This window comes from Lissotriton helveticus, chromosome 8, assembly GCF_964261635.1.
Source record: "Lissotriton helveticus chromosome 8, aLisHel1.1, whole genome shotgun sequence".
Taxonomy (NCBI): domain Eukaryota; kingdom Metazoa; phylum Chordata; class Amphibia; order Caudata; family Salamandridae; genus Lissotriton; species Lissotriton helveticus.
The window spans coordinates 325,842,682-325,863,567 of NC_136069.1; the positions used below are offsets into that span (position 1 = coordinate 325,842,682).

The 20,886-nt window shown below is 41.9% G+C and overlaps 1 protein-coding gene across 1 annotated transcript in view; it reads left to right on the forward strand.

Annotated features, from left to right (window-relative positions):
* Positions 1 to 8,017, forward strand: part of LOC144771614 (protein HP-25 homolog 1-like) — a 129,790-nt gene extending 121,773 nt beyond the window's left edge. The window contains exon 3 of the mRNA XM_078655983.1: positions 6,810 to 8,017. Coding sequence (XP_078512109.1) covers positions 6,810 to 7,360 — 551 coding nt within the window. The 3' untranslated portion in view covers positions 7,361 to 8,017. The remainder of the gene's footprint in view (positions 1 to 6,809) is intronic.
* Positions 8,018 to 20,886: the final 12,869 nt, after the last annotated feature.

Here is a 20,886-nt window from a genome sequence, read left to right on the forward strand (position 1 = left end):
CAAGGTCTAGGGGACCATAAACGATACTTAGAACAGTTACCTGGACATCAAAGCGTCTTTTTTTTTTTTATAAAATTTTTTATTAGTATTTACATGTTACAAAAATAAACAATAAACATCAAACAATGACATACTACAGTTAAGTGTTTGTGGGCGTTAACACCAGTTACTGTGGGTTTGCTTGTATCTGCCCCAAGTTTTCCGCACATTTTTTTTCGAGCTTTGGTTGTTGCGTTTGATTGCTTCATCGTTGGAACATAAAACTAACATAAAAACATAGAACATATACCAGGCGGGTAGGTTTTGTTGTCAGATCGACCGGTCGGGTTGGGGTCTTTTTTTTTGGCTGGACTGGGTCTTACTTAGGTTTTCATGGCGGTTTGTATGTATTTAGGTATGCGTCCAGTTTCTCCAACATTTTCCTGTTTGGGTTTCTCCATGGTGTGTGTCTAAGTACAGTGTTGTCTGCTCCCCTGAGGAATGTTACCCAATTCAGCTATCCTTTAAATGTGACTTTGGAGGTGTCTTTCCATTTGGTTAAGATCATGTTAACTGCTGTGGACAAGAGGAAGTCTAGGAGGAGTCTATCGTGTTGGGTGGCAACGTTTGTTGTGATATGGGCAGTAGTCGTCGTGGCAAACTTTCGGTCAATTGTGCAGCCTATTGTTTGGTTAATGAACTCGGTTACCTTCCCCCAAAATCTGCCAATTTTGCTGCAGTGATATATGAGGTATGCAAGGTCACCATTCCCTGTGTCGCAGTTCCAGCATCTGTCGTTCTCTTTGAGCCCCATCGATGCTAGTCATGCTGGTGTCCAGTACGCTTGGTGGAGTAGCCAGAATTTTGTCTGCGCTAGCACCGGCAATATTATGTTTTTTGATGGGGCCGCCCAGAAGGTTTCTAGTTCGATCTCTAGGAGTTTGGTATCTAGTTGCTGTTCCCAGTACTTGGTGTTTTTAGCGTTGAGTTTGCTAGAGGTGGGGCGAAGAAGTTTGTACAGGTGTGCTACCTGGTGGCCACTTGCATTTATTGTGTCCATGTAGTGGAAGATGGAGGGTCTGTGTTTGGCTAGGTTCGATTTTGTTATTGCTGTTTTGATGGCTAGGACGTTATATAGTTCACCTTCGGGGAGTGTGTGTTGGACTTTCAGGTTGTTGAAGGTGTGTGGGGACCCTTCTTCCTCGAGTTGCGCTGGGTAAGAGAAGCCTAGCTGTTGCCAGGATTCCATATCTAGGGGTTACCCTTTGTATTTAACCCTTTCCATGCTCATGACGAGCTCAGCTCGTCATGAGGCACACTGGAGCTGTGCTTATGACGAGCTGACCTTGTCATGAACAATGGTAAATCTGGGCATGCAGCACAGGAGGGGAAAACCTCTAGCAGCCAAGGTGTTAATGTTGGGGTTCACCCATAGTGCTTCCCATTTTGATTTTTTGATGCTATGTTCTAGTTTTTGGTCTACTTTGAGCAATGCTTGCCTTGTGATCTTAAAGATGGGGTTGACTAGTTGTGCGTGTTTGTTGGCGGTAAGGAGAGTTAGGGGTTCGGTGTTGTTTAGAATGGCTCTTTCAATAGAGAGCCATGTTGGTTTGTATTGTTGACTAGGGAGGACCCAGTGCATTCCCTGTCTGGCTATGAACGCTGTTTGGAAAGTTCTTAGGTCTGCCACGTTGAGCCCCCCTAGCTTCTTTTCTAGTCTAAGCTTTTTTAGGGCTAGTCTGGGTTTCTTGTCTCTCCATATGAATTTGTTTAGCATTTGGTCGATTTTCCTATGGAAAACATCAGTGAGCGCGATGGGTAGCTTTCCTGCCATGTAGTTCGCTATGGGCGTAATCATCATTTTGACTGTGTCTACCCTGCCCCACCAGGTGATGAACTTGGGTGACCAGCATTCAAGTAAGCTTTTGATCTTATCTAGTGTGGCTTTTTCGTTCAATTCTAGCGTTGTTCTCAGGTTTTTCCCAAAGTGGATGCCTTGGTACTTTACTGATTTTGGTTGCCAGGCTAGCCCAGAGTTCCCTATTATTTCTTTGGTTGTGTGTACGTTGAGGGGCAAGGACTCTGATTTGTCTCTGTTAAGTTTGTAACCTGAGTGTCTGGCGTAAGTTTCAAATGTGTGCATTAGTGCTGGGATGGACTGAGCTGGCTTTTCACTTACTATGAGCAGGTCATCTGCGTATGCTGCAAGCTTGGCTGTGGTGCTGTTGATAGTTACTCCCATGTTTCTGTTTGCAAGAATGTCTATGATCAGGGGTTCAAGTGCTAGCAGGAAGAGAAGCGGGGATAGTGGGCATCACTGTCTTGTACCCCTTTCAAGCTTAAAGCGGGGGGATGTAGTTCCATTGATAGTTATTTGTGCTCTTGGGTTTTTGTACAGTGCCATGACCTTTCTCGTGTAGCTGTCACCTAGGTTGTATGCTTGCATGCTTCTTTCTAGGAATCGCCACGACACTCTGTCGAATGCTTTTTCTGCATCTAGGGTGATTGCCACTGCTGGTTTGTGTGATTTGGTGGAGTGCTCTATTATCTGGCAGAGGAGTCTGGTATTGTCATGAGACATGCGTGTTTTGAGGTAGCCCACTTGGGTGTTGCCGATTAGTTGGGGGAGGACTTTGTTTAGTCTTGTCGCCAATACTTTGGCGTATAGTTTGCAGTCCAAGTTTATTAGTGAAATGGGTTGATAATATCTGGGTAGCTTTGGATCTTTGCCTTCCTTAGGTATTACCACTATGTTGGCTAGACACATGGAGTCAGTTACTTCTCCCTCTGTGGCGCAATGGCTGAAGACTTGTCAAGACAGGCAGTAGCCGATCCTCAAATTTTTTGTAGAAGGTTGCAGTATACCCATCTGGGCCTGGGGCTTTGTTGTCCTTGAGTGCTTTAATGGCTGCGCTGATTTCGCTCTCTTTTATGTCTTGCCCTAGTGTTTTGGCCTCTTGTGTCGTTATCTTGGGTAGGTTAATGCTGTCTAGGTAGGTCGAGCAGCCTTCATCATCTAAGTTATCATCTTTTTTGTATAGTTCTTTGTAGAATGCCATGAATGTATGTAGGATGTCTTTGTGCTTGGTGTGTGTTTTGTTTTGGGCATCTGTGATTACGGTGATGCAATGTTGTCTTTGTGTTTCAAGTAGGAAGCTAAGATGTTCCCCGCCTTGTTTACTTCGCAGAGGATAATCTGTTTGTATTTCTTTATCCATAGTCCTGCTCTTTCGCTTAGGATTCTATTATATTTGTATTTTTTTCTCGTGAGTTCTGTCAGGGTGGCTTTGTTTGTGGTATCTCTAATGTGGTCTGCTTCTAGTTGCTTTATGTCTTTTTCGAGTAGGTCCAACCTTGCTTTGGCTTCTTAGTCTCTTCTGGCCTTTATTTCTATGAGTGTCCCTCTGATGGTTGCCTTAAGGGCATCCCATAAACTCTTCGGGTTTATGTCTGGCATGTCATTTTCTCGGATGTAGTCTTCAATCGCTTTCTCTATTTTGTTTCTATCTTCCTGTTTTGCTATGGTAAAGTTGTTGAGGCGCCATCTGCGAGTTATGTGTTCGTTGTGTTGGCCCGTTAGTTGTAGACTGATGCAAGAGTGGACTGAGATTGTTCGTGCAGCGATGTCTGTGTGTTGTATAATGTGTGAGTGGGAGCCTGAGATGAGGATGTAATCTATTCTACTGTAGGAGTTGTGTGGATTGGAGTAGAATGTGTAGTCTCTGGTGTCTGGGTGTTGAAGGCGCCATGGATCCTTCAGATCGAATCTGATGCATATGTTCTTTAGTGTGTTGTGGGTAGTTGGGTGTCGGGTCTGGGCTCCTGTTTGTCTGTCTAGGGCGTGGTCCATGACTTGATTAAAGTCCCCCGCTAGAACTAGCATTTGGTCTGATTGGTCTGATTCTAGTTTCCTTGTGACCTCCTCCCAGAATTTTGGGTACTCTGTGTTTGGTGCGTATATGTTTGCTACCAGGATTGCTTCTGCGCCTCTCTTTAGTCGTGTGAGTAGTAGTCTACCTTCACTATCGTGCTGCACTCTTTCTATTGTTATATTTGAGTTACTCTTTATTAGGGTTATGACTCATCTTTTCTTGCCTAAAGCTGGTGAGCAGGCTGTTTGGCCAATCCATCTCGCTTTTAGTTTTTTTGCATCGTCTTCAGACAGTTTTGTTTCTTGCAGTAGGATAATGTCACTTTTCATCTAAGCTAGATAGTCTAGTACTTTCCTTCTCTTGATGGGGTGGTTTAGGCCTTTGACATTCAGGGATACTATTTTTAGGTCGGACTGTACTGATGTTTTTCTATTCAGGGGTTTCGTTGTGTAGTCGTGACCCCATGGCGTGTCTATCTGGGGCTCTTGAACTGCATTTACCTTCATGGAAACTAGCTGGATCTTGGGATGCTGCTTCTGATCTGATCGACCTTTCTAGTGATGGACACGGACAATGACATAGACATAGACAAACATGTACACGTTAAGTGCGGACATGACGGGACGAAAGTAACGGACATACATGGCGGGACCCTCCCTCCTTGCCTCCCCCCCCCAACTTTAATAAAAAACCTCCTGAGAAGTCAATGGAGTGCTACTGATGGAGAGGGGTGCAGGCAAAGGTGCTCAAAAGGATGCTCCAGTTGTGGTTGCGGTTGACGTGGATGTCTTCGTGGTGGTTCCTTGGACCATGGGTGATATGGTGGGACTTTGCCGCGTAGATCGGGCCCTAAAAGTCCTCTACGTTGCTGTAGCTTGGACTGCCGATGCTGCACTACTGATTGTGTTACACCAGGGTTAGAAACAAAAGCTTTGTTGGGGGTTGTGCTCTTTGAGTACGACAAAAATTACATCGAACATTACACCCATGTCCCCCAGATTCCGGTGCAGGTTTTGGCTATCTTAGATTCTCTCTTTGTCATGCCCGGCGACTGGTAGCTGCAAACCTTCTGTAGGAGCTACCACTTTGTCCGGTCAGGCTTTCAGCTCTTGTGTTCCTGAAGCTGGTTCCATGGGATTACCCACCTGATCCTTGGAGTCACTAGTCTTGGTGAAGCCGGCCAATCAACTTTTCCAGGGGTCAGGAGCCAAGGACACAGCCCCAGTCTTGTTGTCCCAAAACATTTTCAACAGATTGATGTGAAGTAAATGTGTTTTTGCTTCTGTACTACAGTTGTAATGGGGATCTTGATTCTACAGTGAAACATACATTGCTTATTTTTTCTTATAACTTACAATGAATGTATTCTCTATAGTTGAGTGTCATGATTACGGTCTAACAACGATATTTGTTTTATAAATTCTGTATTCGTTTTGCCTATAAATCTATCAATGTGAAGTACCCAATAGTTTTTTTTAAATAGTGCATTTTGGGAAACTTAACATAGTTACTAGCTTAGACTTGAAAGAATAAAAATTGAAAAACGTGGCCAGATAACACATTTTTTCTTGACCTGAGAATTCAGTTTTTATTCTTCATCAATAACCAAATATTTAGCCCTATTCAATATTCATGATGAAAGCACATTGAAGTGGAACCTAGTGTATATGAATTTGACTGATAACGAGTGTGGAAGCAGGTTGTGTCATCTAAATGGTGTGCATCACACAACAAATGGCAATATGGTGCTAATGATGGTTTCACATAATCTCTCTTCAGCAAAGGAACAAAAAAAGCAGGGTTCTTCACATTTGTCAGCAGATGTATTTAAAGGTCCCTTCTGCTTCTTATATAACTATAATATCAGTTTTATGCTACCCTGTTTTCCCTTGCGTACATTTGTACTAAAACAATCACAGCAAGAGTGTATTTTGGCAGATTCCACTGAACTCTAGCATCTACTGAATAGTATGTACTTCCTTAGGCTTTAGGTAACCTTCTTAAAATAATGTTAAAGTACAAATACATCAATAAGAACACATGCCTGAAAACTGGCTATTCTGGGCCAGATGTGCAAGTCAGTTTCTATGTTCTCAAACACAGTTTGAGATCTAAAAACTGCCTGTAGCCATTTACTAAATCCGCTTTAGGAACTAGTAACCTTTTACCTGACTCCCAAACTCCCAAATGGTTTTAGAAATGGATAAGGAATCGCTATTTGGAAGGAGTGTGCTCTAGGTGTCCCTTCGACATTCCTATCTATTTGTATAAATGGTTTAGTACCGAAAGAGCACCCAAAGTTGTGGTGGGAACCCATTTACAAAAGGGAAGGTATTCCTTGGGAATCCTATCCCCATGTGAATGTTAAAAAAGTTTGTGTGGGCACAGGCAGTGGTCCTCGTGCTGTATTAAAAAAAGTTGATTTTATTGAAATGAAAACACAGACATGGGGAGCTGCTGACCCCAGAAGTCTACTATCCCTGTGTTGACATCCAATTGTAGTGAGTCACAATGCATGACTTATCTGTTTAATATTCATGAGGTTAGATTCCAACCCACTACAATTCACATTTTCAAGAACCAACCTTTTAGTACACAGGTCGAGTATTAAAAATCTTTACTGGTGACAAAAATATTGGTTGCTAATTGTGACTAGTGTGTCAAAGGTACTTCTTTATCTCTCTCTATATATGTTGTGTTCAAACTATGATCGGACCATTTTACTGTTGAAATTGCCGATGTACATGTTATGTTGTATTTTGTGGTGGGTAGTAAACTTGAACTAACGATAATTACTTACGTCTATGCTCTTGAGCAAAATTAGTTAAAAACCAACTTGCACCTGCCATCAATTTGTCTAGTTATTAGATTATCCTCGAAGGCCAGGTTACACAGTGTTATTTCATAGGTTTGAATATATGTGCAATAGTTTTGACTGCTTTCCTTTCCTTTTTCTAGGCCTGACTGGAGAAAATGGCTTCCCGGGGCTTCAGGGAAAAGCAGGCCCCTCGGGACTTCAAGGCCTTCCAGGACTTCCGGGAGTAGAAGGGCCTCCAGGACTGCCGGGGATCGCAGGAGCGCCTGGCATACCGGGTCAACTAGTGGAACAAGGACCCAAGCTCTATGCCTTCCACGTTGCACTGGCGACAAAGACTCCACCCGCAAATAAGCCCATTCAGTTTGAAAAAATACTTTACAATGATCAACATGTTTATAACACAAAAACGGGAACATTTGTCGCGCCTGTAAAAGGGATTTACTTTTTCACCTACCAGTTGACTATATATGATACTTCAATGCAGGTAACATTGAAAAAAAATGGTGCCATTGTGCAGTATACATATAGGAGTTCACAAAGTGGTCTAACAGCCCAGTCCTCTGGTGCGGCCGTTTTAAAACTTGAGAAAGGCGACAGCATTTGGTTAGAAGATAAGGCAAGCCCGAGTGGCCTTTATACTGATAGTGATGACGACACAACTTTTTCAGGGTTCCTATTACACCAGCTTTGACATATATCTGCATTTTATTTGGTTCCGCCAGTGCATAAAAGTTGTGCATCACACACTTCATGTAAGGCATGAGTTCAAGATCTGTTTTATGCTCCAGTGCTTCTAAACAGCTTAACTATAATTTTCGAGCAATACTTTCCTGTGAGTAAGTACATAGCTGCCATTGAACCCCTTCTTGACAGATAAAGTATCCTTAGAGAGCCTCTAAAAGTGCATGCACTCATTTGTGTTATATTTGCTACCACATATACTCACAAAAATTGAGTTGCAGCCACATGCTGATGTTTTGTAAAGCAAGTGTAAAACTGAGAGGTACATCAGCAATATGCTTCACAGCACCACCCAAACAGTACATAGCTTTTCACTACAATTAAATTATGACGCCTAAATAATATCACTTTTTAAAATAATTTTTTTTACATAGCAAATTCACGATGCTTAGTGCAAATCTAATTATCCTATTACATTGCTCCATCGTTCAGATAAACATTATGTTTACAATAAAATAAGTTGCATTCTTTTATTCTAAGACTGTTACAATTCAGAAAATCCTGTAGATCATATTGAATAATACTTGTTCTTCCAACGTTTATAAGCCTAACTGATTATATGAAGATAAAGATTGTATGATTATGTATTAACGCAGAAATAAAAATATTTAAAAAAAAAATAAAAAAAATAAGCCTATATTACTATTTCGTTGGTCCTGCAATCTGCAAACCTTTCCAAGAACACCGTAAAAATTAGGTCAATGTCACCAAGGCCTAGATATCTGGCGGTACATCAGTTACCTGTTTCCCTGTAATATGTTTCTTTTACTAAAGTTGTGTAGGACCGAATGTGGACCGAAAATTTCACAAAAGCCTGAATAGTCAGATATTGCAGTTTCACATATTTTAGTTCTTCGTTAATCATGGTCTCTGAGTATATTTTTAATAATGACCTGTCTGGGTTCACCATATGGATGTGGAAGAAACCTCTGCTGCCCTCTTTTCTGGTTGGAGTCCTGGGTTTGTGATCAGAGGATATGACTCTCCTAATCATGCTCTTCTCGTGCAGATAGCCTACTGTTCGGCTCATGCCGATTGGCAGAGATGACACACCAGAGTATTATAAATAGTGACACTCCAGACACCAAACATGGTCATAGCCAGAGTGCCAGTGCATGGAAGACCCAGTTAGAGATACTAATCCACATGGTTTGCACCCTGAATATCCACCCCAGAATATCAATGGGACACATTATCGTCGACAAAATGTTTTAAAAAAATATAGACAGGTCAGTCTAGATCATGGGTACTCCTAAACATTTTCCCAGGGGCCAAAACGTTTGGTCTATCATGTAGAGGTCGAGGGAGGGTGTTGGGGGTATAAGTGGTAAGGTGGATCTAGGCAAAGCAAAGCATATACATCTGGCTAAATTGAAAAATGTAAAGACAGAAAACCTAGGATCAATCCTGGCTTCCCCTACTTTACCATATTGTGTGATCCAAGGCAATTGTTTAATTTTACTTTCCCTCCTTTTTCTTCATTATCACATATAAGGGGATGTCGAAATACATGATTTCAGGGTGTGCGCTGTACAAAACCTTCTCTTTTATTTGATTTCATAAACTTTTTTTTTTTAAATATTTTTATTAAAGTTTCCCCCCCCCGATTTTTCCAAAATTTCCATTGCATTTCACAGCGTTAAATTTCCAAAGAAAAAAAAAAAACAGAAGAAAAAGAAGGAAAGAGCACAATAAAAATCAACATACTGCCATACAAGCACAAGCTAATTTACCTCATAAACATACATTTTGATAGTGAGCATATCAGTTTTACTTGTCATACCCCCCCCACCACCTATCTGCTATCTCCCAGGTTCTCTGGACTTAATTTATTTTTCCATTTATCTATTGGTTGCCAAATTCTTCCCCCTAGTGCTCGCGCTCTTCTACCCTTCCTTTCATATATGGCTTTCTCCAAATTATATGTAGATAATAGCCTAGCGATCCAGCTTTGAAATGTTGGGGGCATCCTATCAAGCCAGGCCCTTGCAATTCCAATCCGATATACCGCTGTTACCATAAATAAAAATTCTGTACAGAAGTCCGGTGTTCCTGTAGAAACTCCTAGGATTATTAAATCATTTGTTAATTTGATCTTAATTCCCAATGGATTTTCCAAAAATCCTTCTATAGCTTCTTTTAGCGTGTATAATTGTGGACATTGCGCAAACATATGAACAATGTCTGCTTCCCTTGCATCGCATCGTGGGCATGTAATCCCATTGGCACCCCCCCACTGTGCAATTCTTGCCGGCGTATGATAGAGGGAGTACTGTGTTTTGTAGTGTTGTGATTGTAGTGTCGCAGAACATAACACTGTACGTCCTAAGTCTACCGATATCTGTAAGTCCTCTATGGTAGAGCCCACCTTCTCTACCCACTTCTCAGCATATTTCTCTCTATCATCAATTTTTAACACATACATTTCTGCGTATAACTGTCGGATTGTGCAATAATTCTGTATATCAATGTAATCCATTATTCTGCATCGGTTAAATCCTATCAATCCACCTTTTTTCATGAGAAAACTTCTTATCTGGAGATACTTAAAAAAACTGTTATTCAATAACCCATATTTCTTTTGCAGTTCCTGAAATAATAATACCCCTCCCTTTGTATCCAATAGGTCCCCTATCCTTCTAATCCCCTTGTTGTCCCAGTCCTTCATAATTTCATCTCGGAACATTTCGCCTGGGAGTGAGTGATTTGTGTATAAACAAGTATAAAAATTGTATCTCCCTATACCAAGCTTTTTCGCGATCGCCTTCCAGACATTATAAACTGCTCTCAATGTCTTGAACCTGGTATGTTTAAAATAATTATAATCAATTGTGTTTAACAGAGCATTCTCTGCCTCCCCTCCTAACAATGCTCTGTAAACATTTATACAATTTGTGCCATCACTAAGTTGTTCTCCTCCCCCCAGGAGCCCCTGTGCATACTGTAAAACAGCTGCCCAATAATACAGTCTAAAGTCCGGTGCCCCCCAACCCCCTTCTCCCTTGGTAGTGTCATATAGCGATATGCTCGTCTAGTCTTCCCTTGAGCCCATATCAGTCTGTTAATTACTTTTTCTATTTTGCTAAACCATATCTGGTCAAAAAATAGCGGTATTGCTCTGAAAATGTAAAGAAATTTCGGAAACGTGATCATTTTGATCACGTTTATCCTACCCATTAGTGTCAAGTGCAAATTATGGATCCTTTCTATGTTTTTTTTAACCTTAAGTAACAGTGGTTCCATATTGAGCCCTACGAGTTTATCCAAGTCAGCAGTGACTTTTACACCCAGGTATGTAGCTGCTGGCACCACTCTAACATCCTGGTATGTCCTTTTACTATTCTGCACAATCTGGGTCTTGTTTTTATTAATCGAGTAACCCGCTATTACTCCAAAATTCTTCGCCTCTTGTTCAACTTCCACTATCGCACTCCCTGGGTTCGGTGTTATTATAGCCACATCGTCTGCATATGCCAATATCTTATGCTCAGACTCATGTAACCTTACAGGTTGGATATTGTTGTTGTTTATAAGTTTTCTCAAGAATGGATCTAAATAAAGAGCAAACAATAATGGTGATGCTGGGCAGCCCTGCCTCGTCCCTCGTTTTATCTGAACTGCCTTTGTATAGCTCCTGTTAATTCTTATTCTTGCTGTTGGGCCTTGATAGAGAGCCTGAACTGCCCTGATATAACTCTCGCCTATCCCAAACCACTCCATCACCCTCCACAGGTAGTCCCAGGAGACCCTGTCGAAAGCCTTGTCGGCATCGAGAAAAATAGCCGCGACAGGATCTCCTGCAACCCCTGCTGCGTCCAGAATGGTGATCATCTGTCTGGTGTGCTGGGTGGTTCCTTTCCCAGGGATAAAGCCTTGCTGGACAGTGCAAACTAGCCCCTCGATCACCTTACTCAGTCTTTGTGCCAATGCTTTTGAAATGATTTTTGTATCTGCGTTTAGCAGTGTAATTGGCCTATAGGACCCTGGCTCTAGTGGCGACTTATCTTTCTTTAAAATCACAATTATATCTGCCCCTGCCCATGATTGTGGAACTGATCTACCTGTCTGTGCCTGTCTAAAAATTTCCAGCATATTTACCCCCAGTACATCCCAGAATGTTTTATAGAATTCTACTGGTATTTGGTCGGGGCCTGTGGCCTTCCATGCTGGTAATTGCTTCACAGCCTCCGTTACTTCTTGTAGCGTTAGAGTAAGATCTAGATTCTGTTTTTCCTCATTACTTAATACATCATGTGGTATTACTGCCAAGTAGTCAGTATTCTCCTTATCCCTCTTATATGTTTCCTGCCTATAAAGATTTTCATAAAATCTCCTAAAAGCTTGCTGTATTCCTTCTGGGGTATTAACTATAATTCCTGAATGATCTTTGATTTCCTTTATTTCTCCTGCTGCATGATTTCATAAACTTTAATGCTGTTCATGTATGTTAGCAGGCCAGGCCCCCCAAAGAGTGCACATAACAGCTGACTTGCCTCATTAGTTCAGTATTGATGGTGTTGCCTGGATAGGAGAAAGAATTAATGGGCTTGATTCACAAAGGTAAACTCAGACGAAAGTCTACCTTTACGACTTTTGTTATTCACAAAGGGCATTTTCGGATAGCAAAGTTAGACTTCTGTCTCAGTTTTGGTCTCAGTTGAATTTAAGACCAGAACTTAAGTTTAACTAAGACAAAAGTCTAACCTTACTACTTGTAAATGCCCTTTGTGAATATCGAAAGTCGTAAAGATAGACTTTTGTCTTAGTTTACCTTTGTGAATAGGGTGCTTGTTTCAAAATTCAAGTTAGAAAACTCACTTTAAAATCAATACTTCTCAATGCACTGATATAACCAATTGTACTGAGGTGAAACGATTCTGCATGTTAATTAAATTAAAAGATACAGCTCTGAGGTGGACAGAGCTACCACTACTGAGATGCAGAGGATGACTATCTGTTCTAATAGTTCATTGTCAGGGGTCCACCGCAGTTGCCAATAATAGCCCAAGGAAGAAGAAAACTGCTATGTTAAATAAATGTGCAATGTGCTTCTCTAAGCAAATGTGTATCTATACTTAGTGAAGAAGTTCACTTTTGTAGCAGCACTCCACATACAGAATATAAGGTATACATTAGAACGCACATAAACAACATAACAAGCAGTGTTTAATGCTCATCATGTTCAGTGTCCATAGTAGAACTGTAGTAATTACACAGAGGCAGGTCAGGGTAAGTGCACTAAGTTTATTGACCTGTCATCTCCACAGCTTCGAGAGACTCTACAACTGTCTCTGATGTTCAAACCATCGTATCCTGTTACTATGGAACTGCATCATAGCATGGTATCAAACCATTCTTGTTCAGGAAAGCAACCTGCACTACAAACATCCACAGCCGCAATCAAGCACTCCTCATCTTCATCACTCCAGCTTCCTCCCAGTCTCCCAAGGGTAATGGTGACCTTGAGAGGAAATCAGCCCTTGTGTTCTTTCCACCAGGGATGTGTGCCACTTCAAAATTGTACTGCAACAATTTCAAACTCAATTTTGAAGAGACTGTCATATTTTTACACTTTTGCTGCTAGATGTCTTAAAAATGAAGGTGTTTCTAAAGTTAACTGCAGGACTCCCTAGTTACTCTTTATTGAACACCACTTAACCTTGAAATAAATGCTTGCCTGTCTATTTAACATCTTTTATTGTTAGTGCTGAGTCGAGTAAACAGCAGCCCAGTACTCATGTTAACCAGAGGCCGCATGTGAAGGTCAAGGGGGCCACATGCGCTCCACAGGCCATACTTTGTGTATGAATTGTCTAGATTTGTTATACCTAACTCCACATATATGTACCTATGCATTACATATATCTTCAAGGTACATAGATGTGCAGTTAGGAATAGTACATACGTACTTCCCCATATGCATCTACCTTTTGATATTGTGGCTCTCAATATTCTGTCCTTGATAGTCCTGTACCATGAAATTCTGGGGGTCGTAATTCAATAGTACAGTCAATCCACGTTCCTGGAGAACCATCAATTATCCTTTACAAAGGATAAGGTTGGGAGGACCTTCAGGAAGAAGTCTCTCTTATTTATATGTAGGTTTGCATGGAGTCGGATCTCTTCAGATGGGTTCCACAGATATTCCCCACAAAAGAGGACTGGAACAGTAGATAACAGAGAGAATTCTATTTTTTTATGTCATCCTTTAATAATTCCTTTTATGAAAGGTTATGTCAGAGATTTCCAATGATAAGTCTTTTATGCATTTTATAAAGTGCTGTGTGTCAATAGTTAGGACTTTGTAGAAAGGTAGGTCAGCCTATCTTTTTGTCTTTCTATCTATTTAAGCAACACAAATATATACTACTTGCACTGATTGGATGATTTGTTCAATAAACTAAATTGTTCACTGATTGTGCTGTTTGTTTTTTGATGATTGCAGCCACTATCTTTGTTACTGTACTAAAGATAGAATACACTGCTACAATTACATCACAACTCATTTGACCCTCCCTTGTATGCTTAACTAGGGCTCAGGCCTCATTCTACATGGTCCAACTGACAGGTTTAGGGGCATTGCATTCCGTTCACCAACGAGTAGTGTATCCCACACAGAGCATACCTGACGATGTTGGTATGTTTCTGGGTTACTAACAGGGACCCAGTGGTAATTCAAATAATCATTCATTAATGAGATACACACTCAAGGATCACTAGAATCGGAATATGCATTTCAACATTGTTAGACTTGGCCCTCTCCGCAGAATCATTCCCAAACTTCATGCCTTCACCCTCCTGTTTTTTTACCCTTTTTAGGTTGGCTTTTAGGATTGTCTGTACTTTACCACTGCTAACCGATGCTACAATTTGTGTGCTTTCTCCCTTAAACATAGCAGAATTGGCTTACACACAATAGGCACATTTAATTTACTTGTACGCCCCCTGTAAAGTGGTACTGCATATACCCAGGAACTGTGAATTAAATGCTACTAGTGGGCTTGCAGCACTTATTGTGCCACCACCTTAGATAGCTCTTTTAATCATGTCTCAGGCCTGCCACTGCAGCCTGTGTGTGCAGTTTTAAAATGTCAGTTAAACTTGGCAAAATAAACCTTTTGCCAAACCTAATCGTTCCTTTATTATACATATATGTCACCACAATCTCAAATGTAGGCCCTAAACAGCCTTTATAGCAGGGTGCAGTGTATTTAAAAGTTTGGACAAGTAGTTTTGAATCTTACATGTACTGGTAGTGAAAAACTCCTAAATTTGTTTTTCACTACTGCAAGGTCTACCTCTACCATATGATAACATTGTGTTACCTTATTACATTTAATAACTTGTAATGCTTGATTGGGATCTTGTAGAAAAGTAAAGTTTGATTTCTAAAGAATTGAAATTTTAATGATAAAGTCAGTTTTTAATTCACATTTATGAAGATGTTCTTGATCTAACCAGTTGGTGCCAGCAGCCTGTGTCCTAGCTCACATAACTGTGATTAGAGAGGCAGTTGGCCTTTAAATATTCCTCCTAGTCAGTAACACAAAGGGGAACTAGATGTTGGCTGGATGGGAGGGGCAGAGCTCTTCATCTCCACACCTACATTTCAAAGAGCTGCCTCTAGCACACTCACAAACAACTTGAAACTGTCGTTTGTGACCCTAGACTTTTTGGAGCCTCTACAGGAGAAGGGAGAAGCTTCCAGAATCACTCTACTCCTCGACCTGCGGAGGACACTCAGAAGGCATGCCTAGTATTTAAGGTGACTGTCCTGCTGCCTGAAGCCTGCCTTGTATCCTTAGATGACTACCCTTCTGGTTAACACCTGCATTGCTGGTTGAGCCAAGGACTGTAAGAGTGACTACAAGGGAAAGTTGGCTCGCCTCCTATTCTGAGCCACAGGAACACACCAATCTCCAACAACATTGATCCCGCACCTGGGCCATTGCTACTTTGAATCCTGACACCCCAAGTGGTCTACAATCAGTCCTGGTACCCTGGGTTGATGCTAAATGTGCTAAACAAGCCTACTCCTAAAAGCTGGGACTTTAAAAAAATGTTCGACAAACAATGGCCTGAGAACTGACTGAAGACTGGGACGGATATGCTCGCCGATTCCCCAAAGATGCATTGCCTGTCAGTATGACTTTGGGGTTGCTCCCGCAACATTATTTTCTGCAGCAGCAACAAATCCTGTTCTGGGGGCCCTCCGAGAGGACATATTTGGACCCGTGGCTCCCTCGTCAGTTACAGCCTGTAGTTTTGTCCCAAACATGATTTTCAACTTCTAAAAAAGTGACAAAGTCCGACGTAGAAAGCTTGACCGCAACTTACCGACGATGACGACTCCTCTGACACTGCTGGCTGACTTGCTCCGAGGAACTTTACCTTATCAGGAATTTCTTCACAATTTCTTCTAAGTCAGAAGGTAAGGAAAGACAGGTTCAATCTAATTCGTGTAGCAGAACCACACTCCATTCCAGTCAGCCTTAACGTTTGACTTGTCCCCGGTCTCATGCGACCAGGTACCAGGAGTTGGCATTTTGCTCTTTTTTGGCACTATTTTTCACTTTAAACTTTAAAAAATCATAACTCAGGTTCTGCTGGCTTGGCTTGAATTCATCTAGGTGTCATTGTATTTATTAAATGTTACTCTATTTGTCTAATTTGGTGTGGGAGTTCTTTGTTGTGTTTTCACATCATTAATGTGTGTTTGGTGCACACATCCTTAAACTGCAACATTGAACAGAGTAAACCCTATAACCCTAAAAAGAACAAGGGTAATTTAAAAGCAAACAAATAATTGGTTCACTCAGGAGGGTAAGGGGAATATGTAGAAATAGGAAAGCACAGGCAACAGAATTTTCAAACTTTTGGTCATAGTACAAACAAATAACTATGTAAAGACAGAATGCAAAAAGAGGTTTTTTTATCAGCCTGTCATAAAAACAGATTGTTAATAATGTATTACAGCAATACTCAGGAAGTACATTGAGTGCAAGGGAGCTGTGAAGTACATAGTAGTGAACAAAAAAGGTGCAAACTTGGGGCTGTGTAACAATTTGGCATGGCGTTAGGAAGGAGGGGTCTCCTTCATTATCGGCATAAACCAGACAAATTGCTCCACCACCTAAGAATCGTCATGGGAGTGATTTGTCTGGTTAATGAGTGAGATTCCTCCATGCTAACCCTGCTAACCCAGCTGCCCCTCTGACCTTTGTCCACTTCCAATCTCTAAAAACATTATTTGAACAACTTCAGCGGCCATCCCAGTAAGAACACTCATCAACAACTCCCTAATGACTCACATTTTCCCAGGAGATTAAAAAAAGGCATACATATGCCTAGCATTAAAAATCTAACGTGGACAATCAGGACTCCGACAGCTACAAACCTATAGCAAACAAACTATTCCTGGGTAAACTTATAGAAAGAATAGCCTTGATTCGGATTCCACAATTCATGGAAGGTAATTCTTCTCTTTCCAACCTCCAAACTGGACTCCGTCCAGGAAGATTGGGGAATCATTCCTAATCTCAATCTGTGATCACTTTAAAAACACATTAGACCAGAACAGGGTTGCTACCCTTCTTCTCTCGAAAAAATCAGCAGTCTTTGACACATTTGATCATTGCACACTAATCCAAAGACTCAAGGAAGCAAAAATGGAGTGCACAGATGTCGCTTTGATTGCATAGCCCCAGTTCAATAGAACAAATATTATCCATACTCCGACTCTCTTCCAATCCATAAAGCGTCAAATCAGGAGTCCCTCAATGATAAATCATCTCACCCATGCATTTTGAACATCTACATGAAAGCATTACCAGATCTGATCAATGGTTTTGACATCATCTGGGTGCTCCAGTGTCCCTGAGATGGTTTGGGACTACGTTTACTAGGAGGCAAAGGGTGCCAGGAGGTGCTCCTTGCCAACCCTCTGCACCTGGATCCCAGAAGGTGCAATAAAGCACATTGCCCAGTTCTGCAGCATGAGTATTCCAGCATCCCTGTGGCGGTTTGGGACTATTTACCAGGAGGCAAAGGGCCTCAGGAGGCTGTCATGACACGAATATAGGTTTCCACTAACCTGTTCAGCCGGATACAGCGGGAGCGATGAACAATGCTATTTCTCCTTTTCCCCTTATATGGAACCACCTGCGAGTATTAGCAAACTCAGCAGACTGTACCACAACAGGGGAAGGGGAAAAAAGGTACAAATGAAACAAAGTTGCAGCAGATTGAATGGTCAACGGAGCGCTGGTTGGGAGTTGTGTGGACCTCACTCCTATATGGCACGTGACTCCTGCAGAAGAGATACAATAAGTCATACATATACTCCACAGTCACTCTATCGTATATCAATATGGTTATGTGAGTGGATACACTTACATTTTAAGATGCCACATGTATTTCATAGAAAAAGGCACAAAAATGTATGTATGTATGTATGTATAGATATTTTTATATAGCGCTTTCTGTCACCCAACGGGCATCCTGGCGCTTAGATAATCATGACATACACGATGTTACCAGCATCCGAAATGGTCTAGTGCAGTGTTCTGGGAAATAGGTAAAAAATGTAAAAATAAATAATAAAAGAAAAGAAGCACAGTTGTTATCACTTCCTTCAGTGATGATATAAACTCTGAATCACAGAGAAAGTCAATTCACCACATACAGATATTCTTTAAGTCCTTCTCTGCAACCATAGTCCACTGGTTAAAGGTGAAGGTGTCTTTATATCATAAAAAGAAGAATTCCTTGGTGTTCCAGTATTCGCTTCCTGAAGAACACCACTAACAGTAATCTCAGAAGAGCTCCGAGCCTCTCAAGGGCTCTGAATCCACCAAAAACCTTACGTCTGTATTATATTCTCATACAGCGTATATTCATGCTGAAGTTGCACCAGTAACTCATTCAACGGGAAAAGGTTTAAATACAGAACAGCGCTGCCACGCGTTTTCTTGATATATGAGGCTTTTCCCAGGATTCTTTTGAGACGCGCCTTCAGGCGCTTGCAAAGATAGAGGACGAGCTCCGAGCGCGAAAGAAAATCATGAAAGAAAAAGAAAGCGTTTCCACTCGGTCTTTAGGATCGCGTCTTAGCGCGAAAGATTTCTTTGATCACTGCGCGGCAAATGCGCGATCAAGAAAGGCGTTCACCACAGGAAAGGTTGCAGCGATCCCAACGCGGTAATGCGCGATCAGGAAAGGGCATTGCTCCAAAGAAGCAGGCAAAAAAGATCGTTTCTCCAGGGCTTGAGACAGCGTCTCGGCCGGTCAGCGAGCACAAGAAAAAAAGAGTCAGGAACGGTACTCCAAAATCAGGTGCCAAGCACCTGATAGCAATTAAGGAGGAGTTTAAGTAATCAGGGAAACGAAAGAAAGAGAGGACACCATTTCCTCAGCATTCTGGGCAATGTAGTCGTGACATTCATTCCTCAATCATCCTTCGAGGGCCTATTGTGCCTAGGGGGAAATGTGACAGAGGCAGTCTGTGCCAACTCTCTGCACCTGGCTGCCTGAAGGTGCTATAAAGTGCATTGCCCAGTCCCGCAGCGAGGGGTGTGCGCGGACCATCCGGGCAAAGCCTGAGCAAAGGGGGCCGTCTGTACCTATCAGTGGCCAGAGGAGCCCGGGCCCCCTCTCTTGGATTCCGGATTCCGTGGTCTATGTTTCCATCTTAGTTTGCAGCTCAGCCGTTGTCTTTTTGACCCCACCAACCTCCCTTCTGTCGGCATTATGGGGAACAGGAAAAATTATTTGGGTGCCACATGAGGTGATGTGTCAACAACAAATGATTCTTTTCTCGTGCGTGCAGCGAGCGTTCTCTCGAAGGAGATCGCACTCAACGAAAAGCACCCTCCTTGGAGAAAATAAGAGGTAATATGCCCCCTTCTAACAGCTTTAATAGTCCAGCCACTCACGAGGGTCTAAACAAAGGAGTTGATGATTGTGGGCCGGCTGCTACTACCTCAAGTATGGTTGCTGTGTGTCTGCCCCAGGCATAGAACTCCCCCCTGTGGAACCTCCAGTGAAAAAGAAGAAGGGTGGGTCCCATTGCAAGAATGAGGAGACCAGCCTGTAAGGAGACTAAACTGAAAGAGGAAAATGTTATCCCACCACTGACTAACTCTAATTTGAATGAACTTTGCACTAGGATAGAATGTTTGTTTAAACTATATTTACAGTAAGTTTATGACCGACTTGATGAAACAGAGGAAAGTGATTCCCACGTATTAACCCTAAGACTCACCCTACTCATTAGGCCCTCCTTTTTTTCTTGAATTTTAGATAGCGTGAACTTGACTCAAAGGTGTTGGGTATCAAGGTGCTTTACACAAGCACCAGTTGAGTTACATGAGGACACATTCATTTGTGTTAGGCATGGGGAGATTAAGTGATTTTCCCAGAATCACAGGATATTACACATCCTTGTCGAGACCAGAACCCGGTTCCCCAGATTTGAGGTTGACTGCCCTAGCCGTTAGGGCAACATCCTCACATCCACTGAGTTCATTAAATTACACAGGCAGTATGACGAATGATACTGCACCAATTCAAATCACAATTCCCATTAGCACCTCTCCAAGGCATGGGAGTTTGCCAGCTCTGACCCAAAATAATCAGATCGTTTCCACTGAGATACATGATCCTGCAATTACCAATCTCCCCCAGTGGTTGCCATCTGGACATATAGCTAGGAGGAAGGAGCGGGAGCCTGAATCTAGGATGGGTACGGAAGCAAGAGAAATGTGCATTGGCAACTCTGGTAAGGAAGCCCAAGTTTTGAATCTCCCCCCAGCGGCGTGCCCGTATATCCAAACCTTGAAGCCTGAAGCGAACCCAACCTGAGATTACAGGCCAGTTGATCTTAAAAGTCTCCCACTGGCTCGCCAAATAATTAGACTCATGATTTTTAGGTAATGCTACAGCTCACAGGATGCACTTGTAAAGTTGCCAAAAACCAGTAGTGTATAAAATCTTGCTGAGATAGCGTAAAACACTACACACATCAAGTATATTTTTATCAGGTACATATATGTAGTATCCTCAGGTTGTACATATGTTCCTTTACTCCTCTGCATCTAGCTGCTCAGCCAGTGTGAGTGTTCCAGTTAGAATGTTAGCGTGAGTGGAATGTTTGGGTGCCTGGTGTGGAGTGTTGTTAGTTTGGAGATGGGCTGAGGAGCTAGGATGCTGCTCCAGGTGGGGCTTGATGTAACCTCTTCTAAGAACTTAATAAATGTCATTCTACTTATACCTCCTACACGCATGGGACCAGCCCCCTACAATATTTCCAATATTAAACAGTAAAGTGTGTTTCTCAAAGTCAAATGGGCATTTATTTTACATTTTACTTTTTTTGCTCCTACTACTTGCTGCCACTACAAACCCCATGTTGGTAAAACTTGAGTGCCTCTCTCTCCCTTTCTCACCTTACAAGCGTGTGTTCTAGGCAAATCCATA